This window comes from Monodon monoceros, unplaced genomic scaffold (genome assembly GCF_005190385.1).
Source record: "Monodon monoceros isolate NGI ecotype Baffin Bay Population unplaced genomic scaffold, NGI_Narwhal_1 Super_Scaffold_11, whole genome shotgun sequence".
Lineage (NCBI taxonomy): Eukaryota > Metazoa > Chordata > Mammalia > Artiodactyla > Monodontidae > Monodon > Monodon monoceros.
This window is the reverse complement of record NW_021703767.1, coordinates 90,906,434-90,921,809: the sequence shown is the minus strand read 5'-3', so window position 1 is coordinate 90,921,809 and position 15,376 is coordinate 90,906,434. Positions and strand designations below refer to the sequence as shown.

At 33.3% G+C, this 15,376-nt stretch overlaps 1 protein-coding gene across 2 annotated transcripts in view; it reads left to right on the top strand.

Moving 5' to 3' along the window:
• Positions 1–15,376, top strand: part of NAALADL2 (N-acetylated alpha-linked acidic dipeptidase like 2) — a 1,153,076-nt gene that overhangs the window by 637,551 nt on the left and 500,149 nt on the right. For both annotated transcript variants that reach the window (XM_029214633.1, XM_029214632.1), the window contains one exon: positions 14,620–14,770. In XM_029214633.1, the coding sequence (XP_029070466.1) occupies positions 14,620–14,770 (151 nt within the window). The remainder of the gene's footprint in view (positions 1–14,619; positions 14,771–15,376) is intronic.

Below are 15,376 nucleotides of genomic sequence, written 5' to 3'. Positions count from 1 at the left end.
CCCATCTCCACCAGTGAAGTGGCTTCATAGTGTTTGGAAACGCTTCCTCCTTCACAGCTCCTCGCAGAGGTGCAGGTCCCATCCCTATTCTTTTTTCTCTGTTTTTTCTGTTTTCTTTTGCCCTACCCAGGTACGTGGGGAATTTCTTGCCTTTGGGGGAGTCTGAGGTCTTCTGCCAGCATTCAGTAGGTGTCCTGTAGGAGTTATTGCACATGTACGTGTATTTTTGATGTATTTGTGGGGGGGAAGGTGATCTCCACGTATTACTCCTCCACCATCTTGAAGGTCCTCCCTGTGTTTTTTCTTCTAATTTATTAAGATGAGAACTAAGTTCCTAGGAAAACCATATAAACTATAAATTTTTTGCTGAATGTAATTTCCACTGTATCCCAAAAGTTTCATTATTATGTTTTCTACTTTTTATTGTGCTCCAGATGCTTTTCACTTGCTCTCTGATCCATAGTTATTTGGGAATAAATTAATTTTGTTCATGGTTTTACTATTAATTTCAAATTGATTGGAGTATGGTAAATATATGGCAAATAAAATTCTAGCTTTTAGAATTTTTAAAAGGTTTTCTTTCTGACAAAGTTCATGTAAATGATTATTGGTGGGTAGATGTGTGCTCTGTGAGAAATGCAATTCTCTATCTCAAGTTCAGTATTAATTATTTAATTCCTGTATATTCATACATATTTGGCTTTTGGAATTTTTTCAATTCTGAAAGAGGTAGATCTCTCATATAATTCTGTTTGTAGGGTTCTATCTTGCACGTCTTATACTGTATTTTTATTTTGCCATTATGTTGTTTAGTGCATTCAAATTGATGCCATATCCTTTATCTATTTCTTTGATATTTTTATCATTCTATAGTGTATTTTTTTATTCTTTAATTTACTTAATTTATTTCTGAAACAAAGTAATTAAATTTCTCATAAACAAATAAAAAAGCTTACGATGTTAAAGAAATACACGTTTCCAAATCTTAATTAAAATTGCTTTTAATTTTAGATGTTTTATATGAATTTGCCTCTTCTGCCTTTTTTAGTTGGCCAGATGTCTATTTGATTATCTTCTTTTTTCCAATCTTGTCTTGTTTCAAGAAAGTTTCTTGTAAAAGAAAAAAAAAGAAAAAAGAAAAACATATTGCTAGGTTATTATTCCCTTTGATTCAATTCAAACATCTGATTTAGTGTGATAATTCATTTGTTTCCTTTCAGGGTAAAAATTTATGTTTAATTTTTTCTTCTACCTTAATGTTCATTGTTTATCTTACTTTATTTTTCTATTTTCTGATTTAATGTGTTCATCCAACTTTATTACATGAACACATTTTTTTATTCTCTTAAACATTTTTGAGATCTTCTAATAAAAATTATACTGCAGTATTAATTATGACAATGATACTATTTTGCGTACACCTGTTTCAAAATATTATCATGTATTATCACATTTGTCTTACTTATTTGACTTGTACAAGGCACGTACTCTTAGAGAAATGGATTTAGATAAACTTCTGCTCAGTGCCAGTGTGACTTCTATGAATTCCTTGACAGATGGACATTTCTCCGTCATAAACTCTATCTCTTGATGAAGTCTTCATGTTTATTTCATTGCTGGGCGATTCCAATTTTTGCAACGTCTCTTCTTACATAGATGTCCAGAGCTACATAGAGTTATTGTCTAGGACTATTCTAGAATCATTGCTCCTTAATCCAACCTCATATCCAAAGAACACTGTTTCTGAAGATAAAGCCATTTCATTTCTGGGCTTAGATATGTTGGGAACATTGTGATCTCAAACAATTGAAAACACAAAGAGAGGGGAGTAAGGAATCATTTGCTCTGCTATTGCTCACTAGTATACTTTTCATTCATGTTCAGTTTATTTTTTCAGTTTTCCTATTAGCTTAAAAACACTGTTATTATTTTCACTATTACAAGCTTCATAACCATTGGAAAAATCACAACACCTCACAGAGAAACAGTTTTCTTAAGCTGAAGAAACAAAAATCAAATACAAATAATAAAAATAATGAGAGTAATCTCAAAAGTCTCCTGTGGTGGTTGTGATAATTAAATAATATTAGTCAGGCATTTGGGAAAATCCTTTTTAAAGATACTAATCCAATTTAAGAAATATAATGAAGAATAGTAGTTTTCTTTATATCTCTTTGAAAATTAAAGAAAAAATGTTTAAGTATGTAATTTACAGTGCAGCCCTAGTAAGTGTACATATAGAAGATGTGAATACTAAAGATAAAGGTAAGTGGTATATTCCTGGACCCTTAAATAGTTTGAAACATATATATGGGGTATAATCAGCTGTGAACATTAGAAAATATAATAGAATTGCAAAAGATTTGGAAGCATATATTTTGCTAACAATGTAAGCATTTTTTTCTTTGTCTATGAGCAATTCAATTAAGTAAAGCTTATTGAGTCTGATCAGCCCTTGTTTTCAGGGAATTGCAGTTCAATTTCATTTTTAATTAGCATTAAACATTGTGGATTTCTTACCACTGGTAAGCAAGATCCAGCAATAAAGTATGTACTTAATTTGTAGTAAGTTTCTGAAATTTAGTGCAGAGAGTGAGCAATATGTCTGGTTAATATTTAAACATCTCACCATATTCTGTTGCAGAAGTTTCCATTTATAAAAGCTGCTTTCTATAACAAATTACATTCACTTTCAAATAAATCTGTTATCACAACATGAACAAAACTTATTCAATTAAAAGAGAAAACAAAGTAATTATTTACTCCTATTTTATGTGCACAATAGCTTGTAAAGGTTCTAGAAATGCCTAGGAAGGTAGATTTGTTGGCTTAAAAAATCACTTTTGCTTAAGTATTGCTTCAATAAAATATAGGTGTATTCATATGGGATAGATATTTCTCTATAGGAAAACATTCACGAGAGAAGAGAGACTTAAGTTCCCTTGTGATGAACCCATGTGGAAAGAAGCAATGAACCGTAAGGCCAGTGTGGTAATGTTTTTTTCTCTCCCAGTTTTCCACACCTGTTTCTTTTCTGTGTCTTTTTGTTCAGTGGTATTTTAATGCTGTTCATCATGTTGGAGCTAGTTGAGAACACTGCATCCAAAGTAACTTTGTTGTTTTCCATGCACTCAGGCATTAAACTGGACATGTTCTCTGCCCATCATTTTATCTTAATGTAGTACTAAAAGAGAGAGAAAGAAGTGGGGAAGTTTGCAATAGTTACCTCAGTCACCTGGGATACAGTCCATTGAAATAACACTTTGAACTATACTCTTAGATAAGATATCGTATATAAGATAATGAAAAATGTAACAGGTTGATTTAACAGTTATTATAGTTTTTGAAAGGTAACTCAGAGTCAGATTCACCTTTGATATCTGTTTTAAAAATATCTGAAATCTGACTGAATATATAGATAATGTTTTCTTTACCCAAAAGGGAGTAGTGATTCTCCAGAAAATCAAAAGCCTTTCCAGGGCCAAGGAAATGGAAACTCTGGCTGTGACCCCTGATGGATTTGCACTGCAAGAAGACATTGTCAATTTCTGCCAGACAGAATTGCAAAGACAGCAAATGGTGATCTATAAACTGCATGGACAAGAGATGTGCACTCTGACCCTTGTTTGACAAGTATAAATCTTTCTAATTAATGATGTTAGAAAGGGTAATATGGAAGTTATTTCTATTCTGATTAAATTATCTGCAAGATGTATGCATCAGGTTTGCTTCCTAAAAGAAGCTACAAAGAATCCATGTCCATGTATGTGTAATTCTTTACCTTGTCCTGGAGTAAGAACATCCTTCAGCTGTTCACATCTGGTTACAAATCCTATGCCTGACTAAAATCTTAGGTTTTGAATAATTAAATGAATTAATTTCAGGAGAGGTTGAGAAATTGTCTCTGTGAAGTAGACTGCCTTTTTTTTTTAATGGAGAAAAAAATAACAGGATAACAAAAATAATGTTTCCTTGATAGGTAAGGAAAATGTAATAATCATTATCCTAATTTTTAAAGATATAAGCTACTATTTTAAGTAATGGGATTATAAAAATTTTAAAAGCCTACTGCAGTTTGGAAAAAAATTATGACTTGGAGTATTTTAGGATTTTTTATTCATGGTTCCTCCAATCTAACATACAAAAAACAGCCTGGTGATAAGTGATAGACAGTGGAGGAGTATTTTAAAGTTATATGAATATTTACTTTTGGAAATAAATTCATGAAATTTCATCATTTTAATGTCAAGAAAAAATTTTTTTTCAGATTAACTAGTTGTTTTTGTTTTTTCCCTGATACCATTCTCTAACCACAGACAATTGCAAAGAAATTGCATTCCCTCAATTATCAACATTGTTCATTCTCTACCTTCTCTTCTTCTTTATCATTCCCTTGAAAAACAAAAGAAAATAAAAACCCTCACACATTATGTAGCATTTTACACTCTCAAAATCCTTCAGACATATTACCTCCTTTGAATCTACCAGTCATTTTGTGTGATTGGCGGGGCAAATGTCATCTCTTTTTACGGATGAGAAAATTGAACTTTGTGACTTTTCAGTGGCATGCCGAGCATCTGTCACCTAATGGCTGGTCCACTTCAAGACTTGCTATTCTTTTCATCCACCATGTTGCTTACAAACCAAGCGACAGAACAATAATTCGATAAATTCAGATGTATTCCTAACAGCTTCAGATATCATGTAACACTTGCAGGTAGTGCAAGATTAGAAGTTTTACCATGGTAAATTTTTAAAAGTAATTTGACATAGTCTTTTTTATGTTAATATTCATTTAATTTTCTCTTGTGTGTCTCTTCCACATCCACCCACCTTGGAGAAGATACATATAAAACTTTTAGCTAAAGAATGACACTCCTAGAACTTGACTTGTTTTTAAAAATTTTATATGATGAGTCATAATGCTGTAAATTTAGGAAAGATTGAATGTCATATATACATCTAGTCACCAATGTTTTTTTTTCTTTTTATGTGTAAGAAAATTGGGAGGTCTGTTTAATATTTCTGTTAAAGAAGCAATTTTGTAGGCAGTAGAAATAAGAATATTAAAGTGATTAATATCAGCACATTGAAACATCAGAAGATTGTCAGTAAACATAATAATTTCTGAGATATCTTTAGAAATATTTTATTTTTTATTGAAGTATAGTTGATTTACAGTATTGTGTTAGTTCCAGGCATACAACATAATGATTAAGTTTTTTTTATTACCTTCCATTATAGGTTATTACAAGATGTTGAATATAATTCCCTGTGCTATGCAGTAAATCCTTCTTGCTTATCTATTTTATGTATAGTTCATATCTGTCAATCACATACTCCTAATTTGTCCCTTCCCCCCCACACACACTCCCCTTTGGTAACCATAAGTTTGTTTTTTATGTCTGAGTCTGTTTCTGTTTTGTATATAGATTCACTTGTAGAAATATTTTATCTTTATTATGTATTATACATGGGTTTATCTCTATTCATTATGGCTTTAGTTAAATATGCTCTTAGTTAAGAGCATTTGTAGCATATATTAAATTTTTAAAAAAATAGTATATTTTCAAAGACTAAATGATGTGAAGTGCTCTTTTTTCTTGATCTTGTTATTCAACTAGAAAATTGCATAATCTCAGAGATTCATGCATGTGGTTATGTGAGACTATGCTCTCTTTCTCCACTGCCTGTCTCTTCCTCTCTCATATATTTACATATATAAGCACAAAAAATATTAAGTTTGTAAGTCAGAAGCTTATGTCTTTATGACTTCATTTCTAAATATATATAGTGTTAGTATTCTTTTCCATTCCTTTTGAACATGAAAAGCAACAGCACGTCTACAAAGGGAAAGAGGTGTACACGCAGTTGGTAATATCAGCAACATATTTACTAGTAACAATTGTATATTTTTTTCTTAATATTCGCTATCAGTAATGAAATCATGTTAGAGAAATTGATAAGGACAAATACCCTTTAGTGTTTTCAGTTCATGAACCACCTATGCAGAGGAAAATACCCCAGGCCACTGTGTTTCCTGTCACTAAAAATAAAACGATTTAGGTTAATGCTTGCTGGTCCCCACTCTGTCATTGTATTCTCAACCTAGAACCTGGAGCAATGGATCTATACTGCATAGGTGGATCCACAATGGATAGGAAAAATGAGGAATGGGAAAATAAATTATAGCATTCTCCTCAATATTTTGAAGCTATAGTTGGAAAAATAACATCATATTTGAAAAGATTTTTTTTTAATATTTAGACTTCTTCCATGCAGCAGACATTGCAAAGGCTGTCAAATATGTAATATGAACTTTAAAAAACAAAAAAATGCAGAGTCACAATTTTTTTCATTATTTGAAAGCAATATAGTTTAATGGGAGAAGCACAGGAAAATAAACTATGAGGACACATTCGTTTAGACTGAAATCTGTGATTAACTATGTGATCTTGATAAAATCATCTTTATCCCATGATTACTTCATTTGTGAAATAAGAATAATCCCATAGGCCACAATGAGATATTAGTTTAAAGCACAAACATATATGCGTGAGAATACCTTATAAAATATGACACCTTCCCTCCCTCCCTCCCTCCCTCCCTTCCTCCCTTCCTTCTTTCCTTCCCTCCCTTCTTCCCTCCTTCTTTCCCTCCCCTGTAATCTAGTGATAAAAGCTGAGGACTCTTTTTAGAACTCTGACAACAGGCTTAACTTTCTGAATAACTTCAGGTTTTTTCTTTACAAAAGCAGAGGGTCATTGCTTCTTATTAATCTCACTATAATTATTTAAATAACTTTGGATACATCAAGTAAAGCAATTTAAAATCCAAGTAAAGGTGTTCAGTGAAATAAAAAAAGAATGCTGTGATTATGCCTCAGATATACTCAGTCTGATTACAGGGAATATTCCTCACCATAATAGTCTTTTTTTTTTTTTTGACAAAGAAAGATGAGTTTAGTTCCAAAATATAACAAAATATAACAAAGCAAACAGGAATCTTACAAATCTCTTTAATGGCATCCTAATGATACAATACATAATTAAAGGACCAAACAACAAACCTATTAATAAGGAAAACAATTTCAAGAAGAAAGAACAACATAAAATTTAAGCCCTGAAGTCAAAATATCTGCTTAAGAAATGATCACAGATTATGTGTTCAATGTTTTTATTTTTCACATGTTCCAGAACTATTTAATTTAAGTGAGTAAGAATGTACTATGAAATGTTAGTTCATGGTTTTTAAAAGTGTTTTTTTATTTTTCTGTTATTTTTCTGTTATTATAGCCACGAATCTTCAATCTAAAATGTCCACATTCTGTTGTTTTAATACATATTAATTCCCATTATGGCACTTTGTAAAAATCCAGGTCTTCTTAGCATTCTAAATAAACAGTCATACAATTCACACAGTATTGATTTTAGTATCTTCTCAGAAAGCAGATCACAGCAAGAAGCATCTGATGTGTTTTATAAATTCACCCTTTGGCTAGTCTATTTGTCTTTGTAAAGGATGGATGTATAATTTAAAGAAAAGGTGTGCTTTAGTGGAAAGATCACTAGGCTTGAATTCAGAAAACTCTTGTTTGATCCCTGGCATTACCACTTATTAGCTCTGACCTCAGGTCAAGCTCTTCACCTTCCTGAATCACAATTTCAGCAACTATATAATGGGAATTGAAATGACTTATATCAAATGCTTTGAATAAAAATCAGCAAATAACTTGTGAGGCAGTATCTGGTTTATAGTAGATGTACAATTAATACTTGATGATTTGGCCTGAAGATGACTCAGAAGACCTAGATTCTAATCACATGATTTTCCTGAATCTTTATATAAAGTTTGACAGATATTTATCATATATGAATGTATTAATTTGTTAGGGCTTCTATAACAAAATACTCCAGGCTGGGTGGCTTAAACACAGATTTATTTTGTCATAGTTCTGGAAGCTGAAAATTTAAGATGAAGGTGTTGACAGGTTCAGTTTCTCCTGAGGCCTCTCTTCTTGGCTTGCTGATCGCCACCTTCTTGCCGTGTTCTCATGTGCTTTTTCTGTATGTACACAGACCTCTGATGTCTTTCCCTCTTCTTATAAGGACACTAGTTGCATTGGATTAGAGCCTACCCATATGACATCATTTAACCTTAGTTACCTCTTTAAAGGCCCTATTTTCAAATGTAGTCACATTCTGAGGTGTGCTGGGTGTTAGGACTTAAACTTATGAATCTTAGGGAGACACACCTCAGCCCATAACAATAGGCCTTAATTTTATCTGTAAAATCAAGTTTGTCTCGTTACGTTATATTTGTTCTCATTTTCCACATGAAGGCTCAGGAAACTTTTCTAGGCTATGGAGGCCAGAGGAATGGTTCTAATACTGAGCCAATGTTTTGATGAGACTAAATTACAGAGAAAACCACATGTTTTCTCCTTTGGTTTTTGATATCAGGTGGTAGTTCAGGGATCTCCTGCATTGTGACCAGTGAAAATAAAGAGCAAGCCTCACATTCAGTGGGTTCAAAAGGGTGAGTCAACAACTTGGGAGCATCTGTAAATGGATTAGAGCCTAACTGTGGAATTCAGCCAGTATTCCCTTGTTGGACACTGAAGGAGTGGATTGTCTAAATGACAATAGCAACAGCATCCTCCTGGAATAGGAAAGGCATTTGGGTTGAAAGTAAGAGTAGATGCCAGTTAAGTACAGAAGTTAAGTGGTAGGAATCAGAGAAGGGTCCTTTCTCTTTTACTGTCCCTGGCTTTGATTTTTCTTTAAATGATTGTTTCCTGAATATCTGAATACCATGCAGCCACCCAGTTCGCATATGCTGTCTGTCCAAGGCAATGGCAATATAAACCTATGTTGGACCATTTTCAGGTGCCAGACTGCTACCCCTGAATGAGTAATTCCCAAGGAGCTTTTCATTTTGTAAGGTTTGTTCAGTAAGATTGTTGTGTCCTGCCCACGGATTTGTAGTACCATTTATTTCAGAGGTGGTTATTTGTCAACAGATAGCTTTATATACTATACACAAGGAAAAATATATTAATATGGTTCACAGCAAGAAATATGAGATCATATTTCTTGGTCAAAGACATTTTATCTCCAAGACCCTGTCAATAAGACAAATCCACATGTTCAAATCCCTGGGGGCTAGTTTCTGCTTTTTATCGCTATCCTTAGATAACAAAACGTCATACAAAACAAAATAAAACAAAAATCAAAACAAAATAGACCTATTTTATTATGTATTTTTACAGAAGTATAAAAAGACAACACACTTAGTTGAACATGTTTATTTTTATTTCAGAAACAAGCTGGCTTAATACTTATCTCACGTTCTAATGAACACATGTAAGATGTCACAAAAGAATTTATTGAATAAGTTTTCCAGCCAGTGGAGGTGAACAGTAGAGCAAAATAACATTCATGTAATACACTTGTACCTGTATACACTAAGTTTTTCATTCATTCATTCATTCATTCATTGGTGCATACACTAGTTTATTCATTAACCCAACATTAGAAAAATCATTTGTTGCCAGGCACTATACTAGGCACTAGGGATATAAAATGAAGGTATAAGGTTACTGTCTTCAAGCAGGTCATAATCGAGTGCTATTAAAGTTATCCATCAAATCTTTTTTAATTACTGAGGATAAAAAATAATACTAATAAAATTTCACTTTGGAGACTGGGGGCATTAGAAGTGTTTCAGGTGATGTGAAGCCATGACATAGCTTGAAGGGAGTTGACTGACTCTGTATAGAAACAGAAAAGTGTGTCGGGGTTACTAAGGACCATTTCTTGGTTACTAGTCTAGCATCTATCTCAGATACCTCATGCCTATTGAGATTTTAGCACCCATAAAAACTTAAGAATCATGTTGGCTCAGCACTTAGTGGTTCTTTGAGTTAAACAAAAGAGGGTGGGAGGCATGTGAGTAGGATGTTGGTTTAATGGTTCCTATGTTCATGAAAACATAATATGATTTTTTTTGAAGAGGAGGAGCAATCCTTAGATATGTGGAGACTAGTAATTATCACTGGTGGACATTTTGAATAAACATAGTCAGTAAATTTATGCAATATTTAACTTCTCTCCTAGAAATAAAATATTAGTTGAAGTACTTATTAGAGTAGAGTAGAAATATTTCCAATTTAGACAGAAGGTTGATAGCTGCATTGAAATATTCATTTAACTGCGTGATTTATTACAATTGTCATATATGTTTTGGGGTATAAACACTGTAAAATAGTTTTGAAAGATGAAATTAACACTTCACAGTGTACTATATTTAAATTAGTACTGAATTTATACTGAAAAGGAAGAATCAATTCAGTAACTCAGAATAGTTTCAATGTACAGATTCTAAGTGTTTTTGTTTCCCCTATATTCTGTCCCTAACAGAAGTTTAATGCAAAATTAAAATATTCATACTATATATTATATGAAATCATATCATAAAAACTACCTGAAAAATATTAATCATAGAAAGTGTGTTATTTTTCGGGAGGGTATCCCTGCCAATAGTTTAAAAACAAATTTCATGTGTGACAATATATTTAAAAGTACAATAAATGTCTCCTTAAACAATTTTAAAATCATAGAATTAGACTACATGTGTCTTTAATTGAGAACAGAATGGGTCTTTGAGGCTAATGTTGTTCAATCCTTGCATTTTATGGATGGTGAAACAAAGACCTGGAAAAACTATATGAGTTGTCACATAGCTATTTAGTGTCAGGGTTGGTACCAAAATCCAGTACCATCAAATGAAAAGTCTCATGCTTTTTCATTTGTCTTGGTTATGGATTGATTTATTTGCAAATAACCGAAGCACCCTCAGAGAAAGGGAGAAGAATCTCACCCAATACAAGTGAAAGGCACACAGCTGGACTTGAGGTCTGTATGTGCCATTCCCTCTCTTGCCCATTCTCATCTTTGTTTCCTCTGAATTCCCACTCCTTTTTAGTTGCCACTTTCCTTGGCAAGGCTCATGGTTTCTACATTCTGAAAAGACTAGTTTGCACATGTCAGAAAATTGATTCTGAACAGAGAAGCCAGTTGCTCATATGGTGCTTTGTGTGAATTAGGAAATGGTGCCCCTCCAGGGCATTACAGCCTTGTGGGTCAGTGCACCACACTAGCCAGTGGCTGTGGCCTGCTTCTCCGTGAGCACACAACACTCAGGCCCAACATCATCTGCCTGATTCATTTTTAGTGTCTCCATTCCAAGTCCTGATTGGTCCTACTTGTATCAAATGTTGTCTTAGTTTACAAGGTGGTAAGTATGACAAAGAACCCCAAACTTATCAGATATATACTTGAGAAAGAGAAGCAAAGGACAGTTGAAGTTTAATATAGGGAATCTGGCCTTACACTTGCCATCTCTTTTCATGTATTAGACCCCCAGTATAATCGTCAATCTAGGTCTCAAGCTGTAAGAGGTCCTAGGCAGAGCTAATAACTTTCACCTGTGTACCCAGGGACAGTCTGCAATCAGACATCCCAATGACAGCTGGTTTCATCCTTTTGGCCTTGGCTTGCCTTTGGAAGTATTTTAAAAAATGTAATCTCACCAGAATACAAGGTCTTTTGAGCATTTTAGGCAACCTCCACCTCATCAAGTTCAAAATGCAATGTTAACAATGCAAAGGAACATTTTTAAAATTTGATGTCATGTAAGCAATTTCTTCTGTTGCCAGTGTCATTGGCAATAGACAATTCCTGAAATTGAGTCACTGAGTTAAACTACTTATTTAAGAGCTCTATGATGGTCAGTGTGGGGTGGCATCAGGAACCAGATTTGACAATGTTGAAGAGGTGTCCACCTCAGGTCCAACTGTTATAGGCAGAGGACGGGAAGAGGGGGTCAGCTTGCATATAAAGCTGTCTCTTATGAGGTGTAGGGAGGTAATCAAGTCTGGCCAAAGATAGTATTCTATTAAACCACATTGCTTCATTATAGCCGTTAGGTATAGAAACATATGGTACATATTCCTTATAAAAGGGATCTCAACATATTTCCAAATATAATCAGAAGAGACAAAATATGCAACTTTAGCATTTTATTTTTGACTAAGATAAATTTAACCACTAGGTTTCATAAACATTAAATAAATTATCATATTTACCTTTTTAGAAGATACTTTTGAAGCTATTTTGACTTCCACTAAAGCAGTGTCAGCACATTAAAAAAAAAAAAAATTTGTTGGTTATCACTTCCCTTTCTTTGTCCAAAGCAGTGATCTCTCATAGATTCACTTTCCACTGACCCTGAATCTAGCCTCACAATCCTTCTCCCGGCGTCCATTCATTGTCAGTTAATTGGAGTTAGTACTCAAGTTGAAAACTGTTCGTCATTCCACTGGTAAACTCAACTTCCTAAGAGCAAAGACCTTGTCCTACTTACCTTCATATCCCAATGCCAGCATATTACCTGCATAACAGCAACACTCATTATATAGTTACAAATGGATACATGGCCCAGGAATTGTAAAAATAGTTTTTCACAAGCAGGTAATTCTCAGAAGAAAATATGCAGTTGCCAAAATCACAAGCAAAAATAAATTTAACTTCATTAATAATTAAAGATCTTTGGAGAAATAAATTTTGGCCAGATTGACAAATATCTTTTGAAAAGTAATAATATTCAATGTTGGTGATAATGAGGGGAAACAAATACATATACTACAGGTAAGAATATAACTTTTTATAGCTTTTCTAAATGGAAATTAGTTTACAAAAAGAAAATCATAAGAACAGGAATACTTTGACTTAGAAATTCGACCTGTGAAACTACACTTGATTAAAATAGATATTTGTGCAATGATTTAGATATAAGGAATTTTGTTCCAATGTAATATAAAAAATTTTTGAATAATTTGATTAACAGTCAGGGGTTGGTTACATAACATTTGATGGCCTTTTTATATAATATTATTTATATCACTCATACACAGTATACAGCTATTAAAATGATACAAAAGTATACTTATTAACATGGACAAATCTTTAGTATATACTGTTAAGTGAAAAATAAAGATTGCAAAATAGTATTTATCATAGATTTATTTGTAAATATATGTGTGAATGTGCATAAGCCCCAGTAAAAGGATCTAGAAACACCATCATGTTAACATTTGCAACCTCTTGACAGTAATGGGATTGCCTTTAACTTTTTTGTTTTGCTTTGTTTTGTTGACATGTATAGCTTTCTCGCTAATGATCATAAATTGCTTTAGTAATAAAGAAATTTTTAATATTTAAAAAATTGCTTTCTAGAGAAGTTCATTTTTTTTTCTTGATATATTCTCCTATAGCAAGCAGAACATTGAAAATCATTCCATTGATCATTCTTTTTGAGAATAGGAATTTCAGCATCCAAACATTAGAAATCCTCCCTAAGGACTTCAGTCCTGCATTTGGAGCATCAGTCTTAAATCTCGCCCTTTATTCACATATTATTTTCTCTCTTTTTCTGTCTCTCATTCCTCCTCTCCCTGAATTTTTTCCCTATCTTCATTAAGACATTGATGGGGGAAAAAAAGAAGTCTGATCAGAGTGGTTTCTTATAGAAGGTATACATGTGAGTCCATTATACTTAGCTTAGGTTCTCAGTGTTGGGTTTTTTTTTCTTATTATAAAAATCCATACTTGTTCATTACTTGTTTAAAAATGGAAAAGTACAGAACAGTTTTAAAGGAGTTGAAAAGATGCAATTAACAGCATAATTATATCAAGATTGTGACTTATATCAATCATGTAAGTCACACTAAGATGAATAAGATCTTTACCCACCAAAATTAATTTAATAAGTTAAAACAAAGAGAACCTGGGATGTCAAGTTCATCTGCCCCATCATACTTCTCTATTGTGTACTTAAGAACAGAGCGGAACCTTTGCATTAAGTATGTTCATAGAGGTAATTGGAATATTTTCAAAGTATTTAATGACAGAGACAAAGCAGGAACTGACCATTTAGAAGGAGGCCCACTACTTTGTTGTGTATATACCCATTAGTTGCTCTATCTTAGAGGTCTGACTGGGACATCCAGGGCAGAGACCAGAGTGACTAGTGGGGGCCCTCAGGAGCTTCAGGACAGTGGCTGTTTGCTAAACCATGTGAAAGATTTCAACATTTTAACAACTGGTGTGGCAGTCTCAGCCTTGGAGAAAATAAATCAAAATGCTGTTGGATGTCTTCTGCTCTAGGGAAGAATATAATAATGGTCAGAACAGCTCTCCTTTTACAATGGAACTTTGTCTGTGGTAGATTTTTGTTAATCTCATGAAAGTGAAAACTTCCAAATCTACTTGGACAATTAAAAAATGAAGAAATTCCAAATGCAGACAACTGAAATCAAATATAAACATTATAAGAATGCAGCTTAAATATTGTTGAACAGAGGAAAAAGGAAGAGGCCAGTAGGATAACTCTCTGTCTGGGCTTTGATAATGAGAAAATCGGAAGTTTCTACTTATTTTAAAAGAAAACAATAACAGAAAAAGGAGTCATCTAATTGTACTCACATTTATGAAGTGTCCATATATGAACTAAAAATGTATATGAGGACATTTTTAATAATTTGTTCTCCTCTTTTAGCTTTCCTTATTGGAAAAGGCTGGATTTGGAGGTGTTCTTCTGTATATTGATCCTTGTGATTTACCAAAGACTGCAACTCTTAGCTATGATACCTTTATGGTGTCACTGAATCCAGGAGGAGACCCTTCTACACCTGGTTATCCAAGTATTGGTAAGTTCATTATTAATCTTTTATTATTCTTGTAAACACTACAAGGTTGTAATTTATAAGTACACTCTACCTAAAGTAATCAAAGGATAGTAAATTTGAAGAATTCTTAGCACTCCGTATTTTTAAAAGTGAATGTTTTATCTTCCCAAAATTGTAGACTACCCATTTGTTGGAATAAAATTTGCTAAAAAGCCTGCAATACATTTTTGTCTCAATAACAAGAGAAAACATTTTATGTGTTATTATTGATTGACTGATAAGATAAATTAACACCATGTGGGACGAGTACTCTATGTAGGTGGAAAGTACGTGCACATACCTAGAAGTATGAAATGTCTGCTGCTTTGGAGTTGTTACAACTTTAAGTCCAGAGTCGAGGGGTACACATGCTCAAGTCAGGTGACTAAAACATTGGGAAATGATGCTGGAAAGGAATGGAGTTGACACAATCAAATTGTCTGGCTCCCTAAAAGAAGGGATCTCATTGGTTTTTCTAGCCACTGGCAGCATAGACATGGTCATTTTGCATCAAACATCCTTTTCTTTCCCAGCAAGCTGTGTTCATTATAGTGGGAATCATGTGGCAAAGATAAAAACAACTGTGAT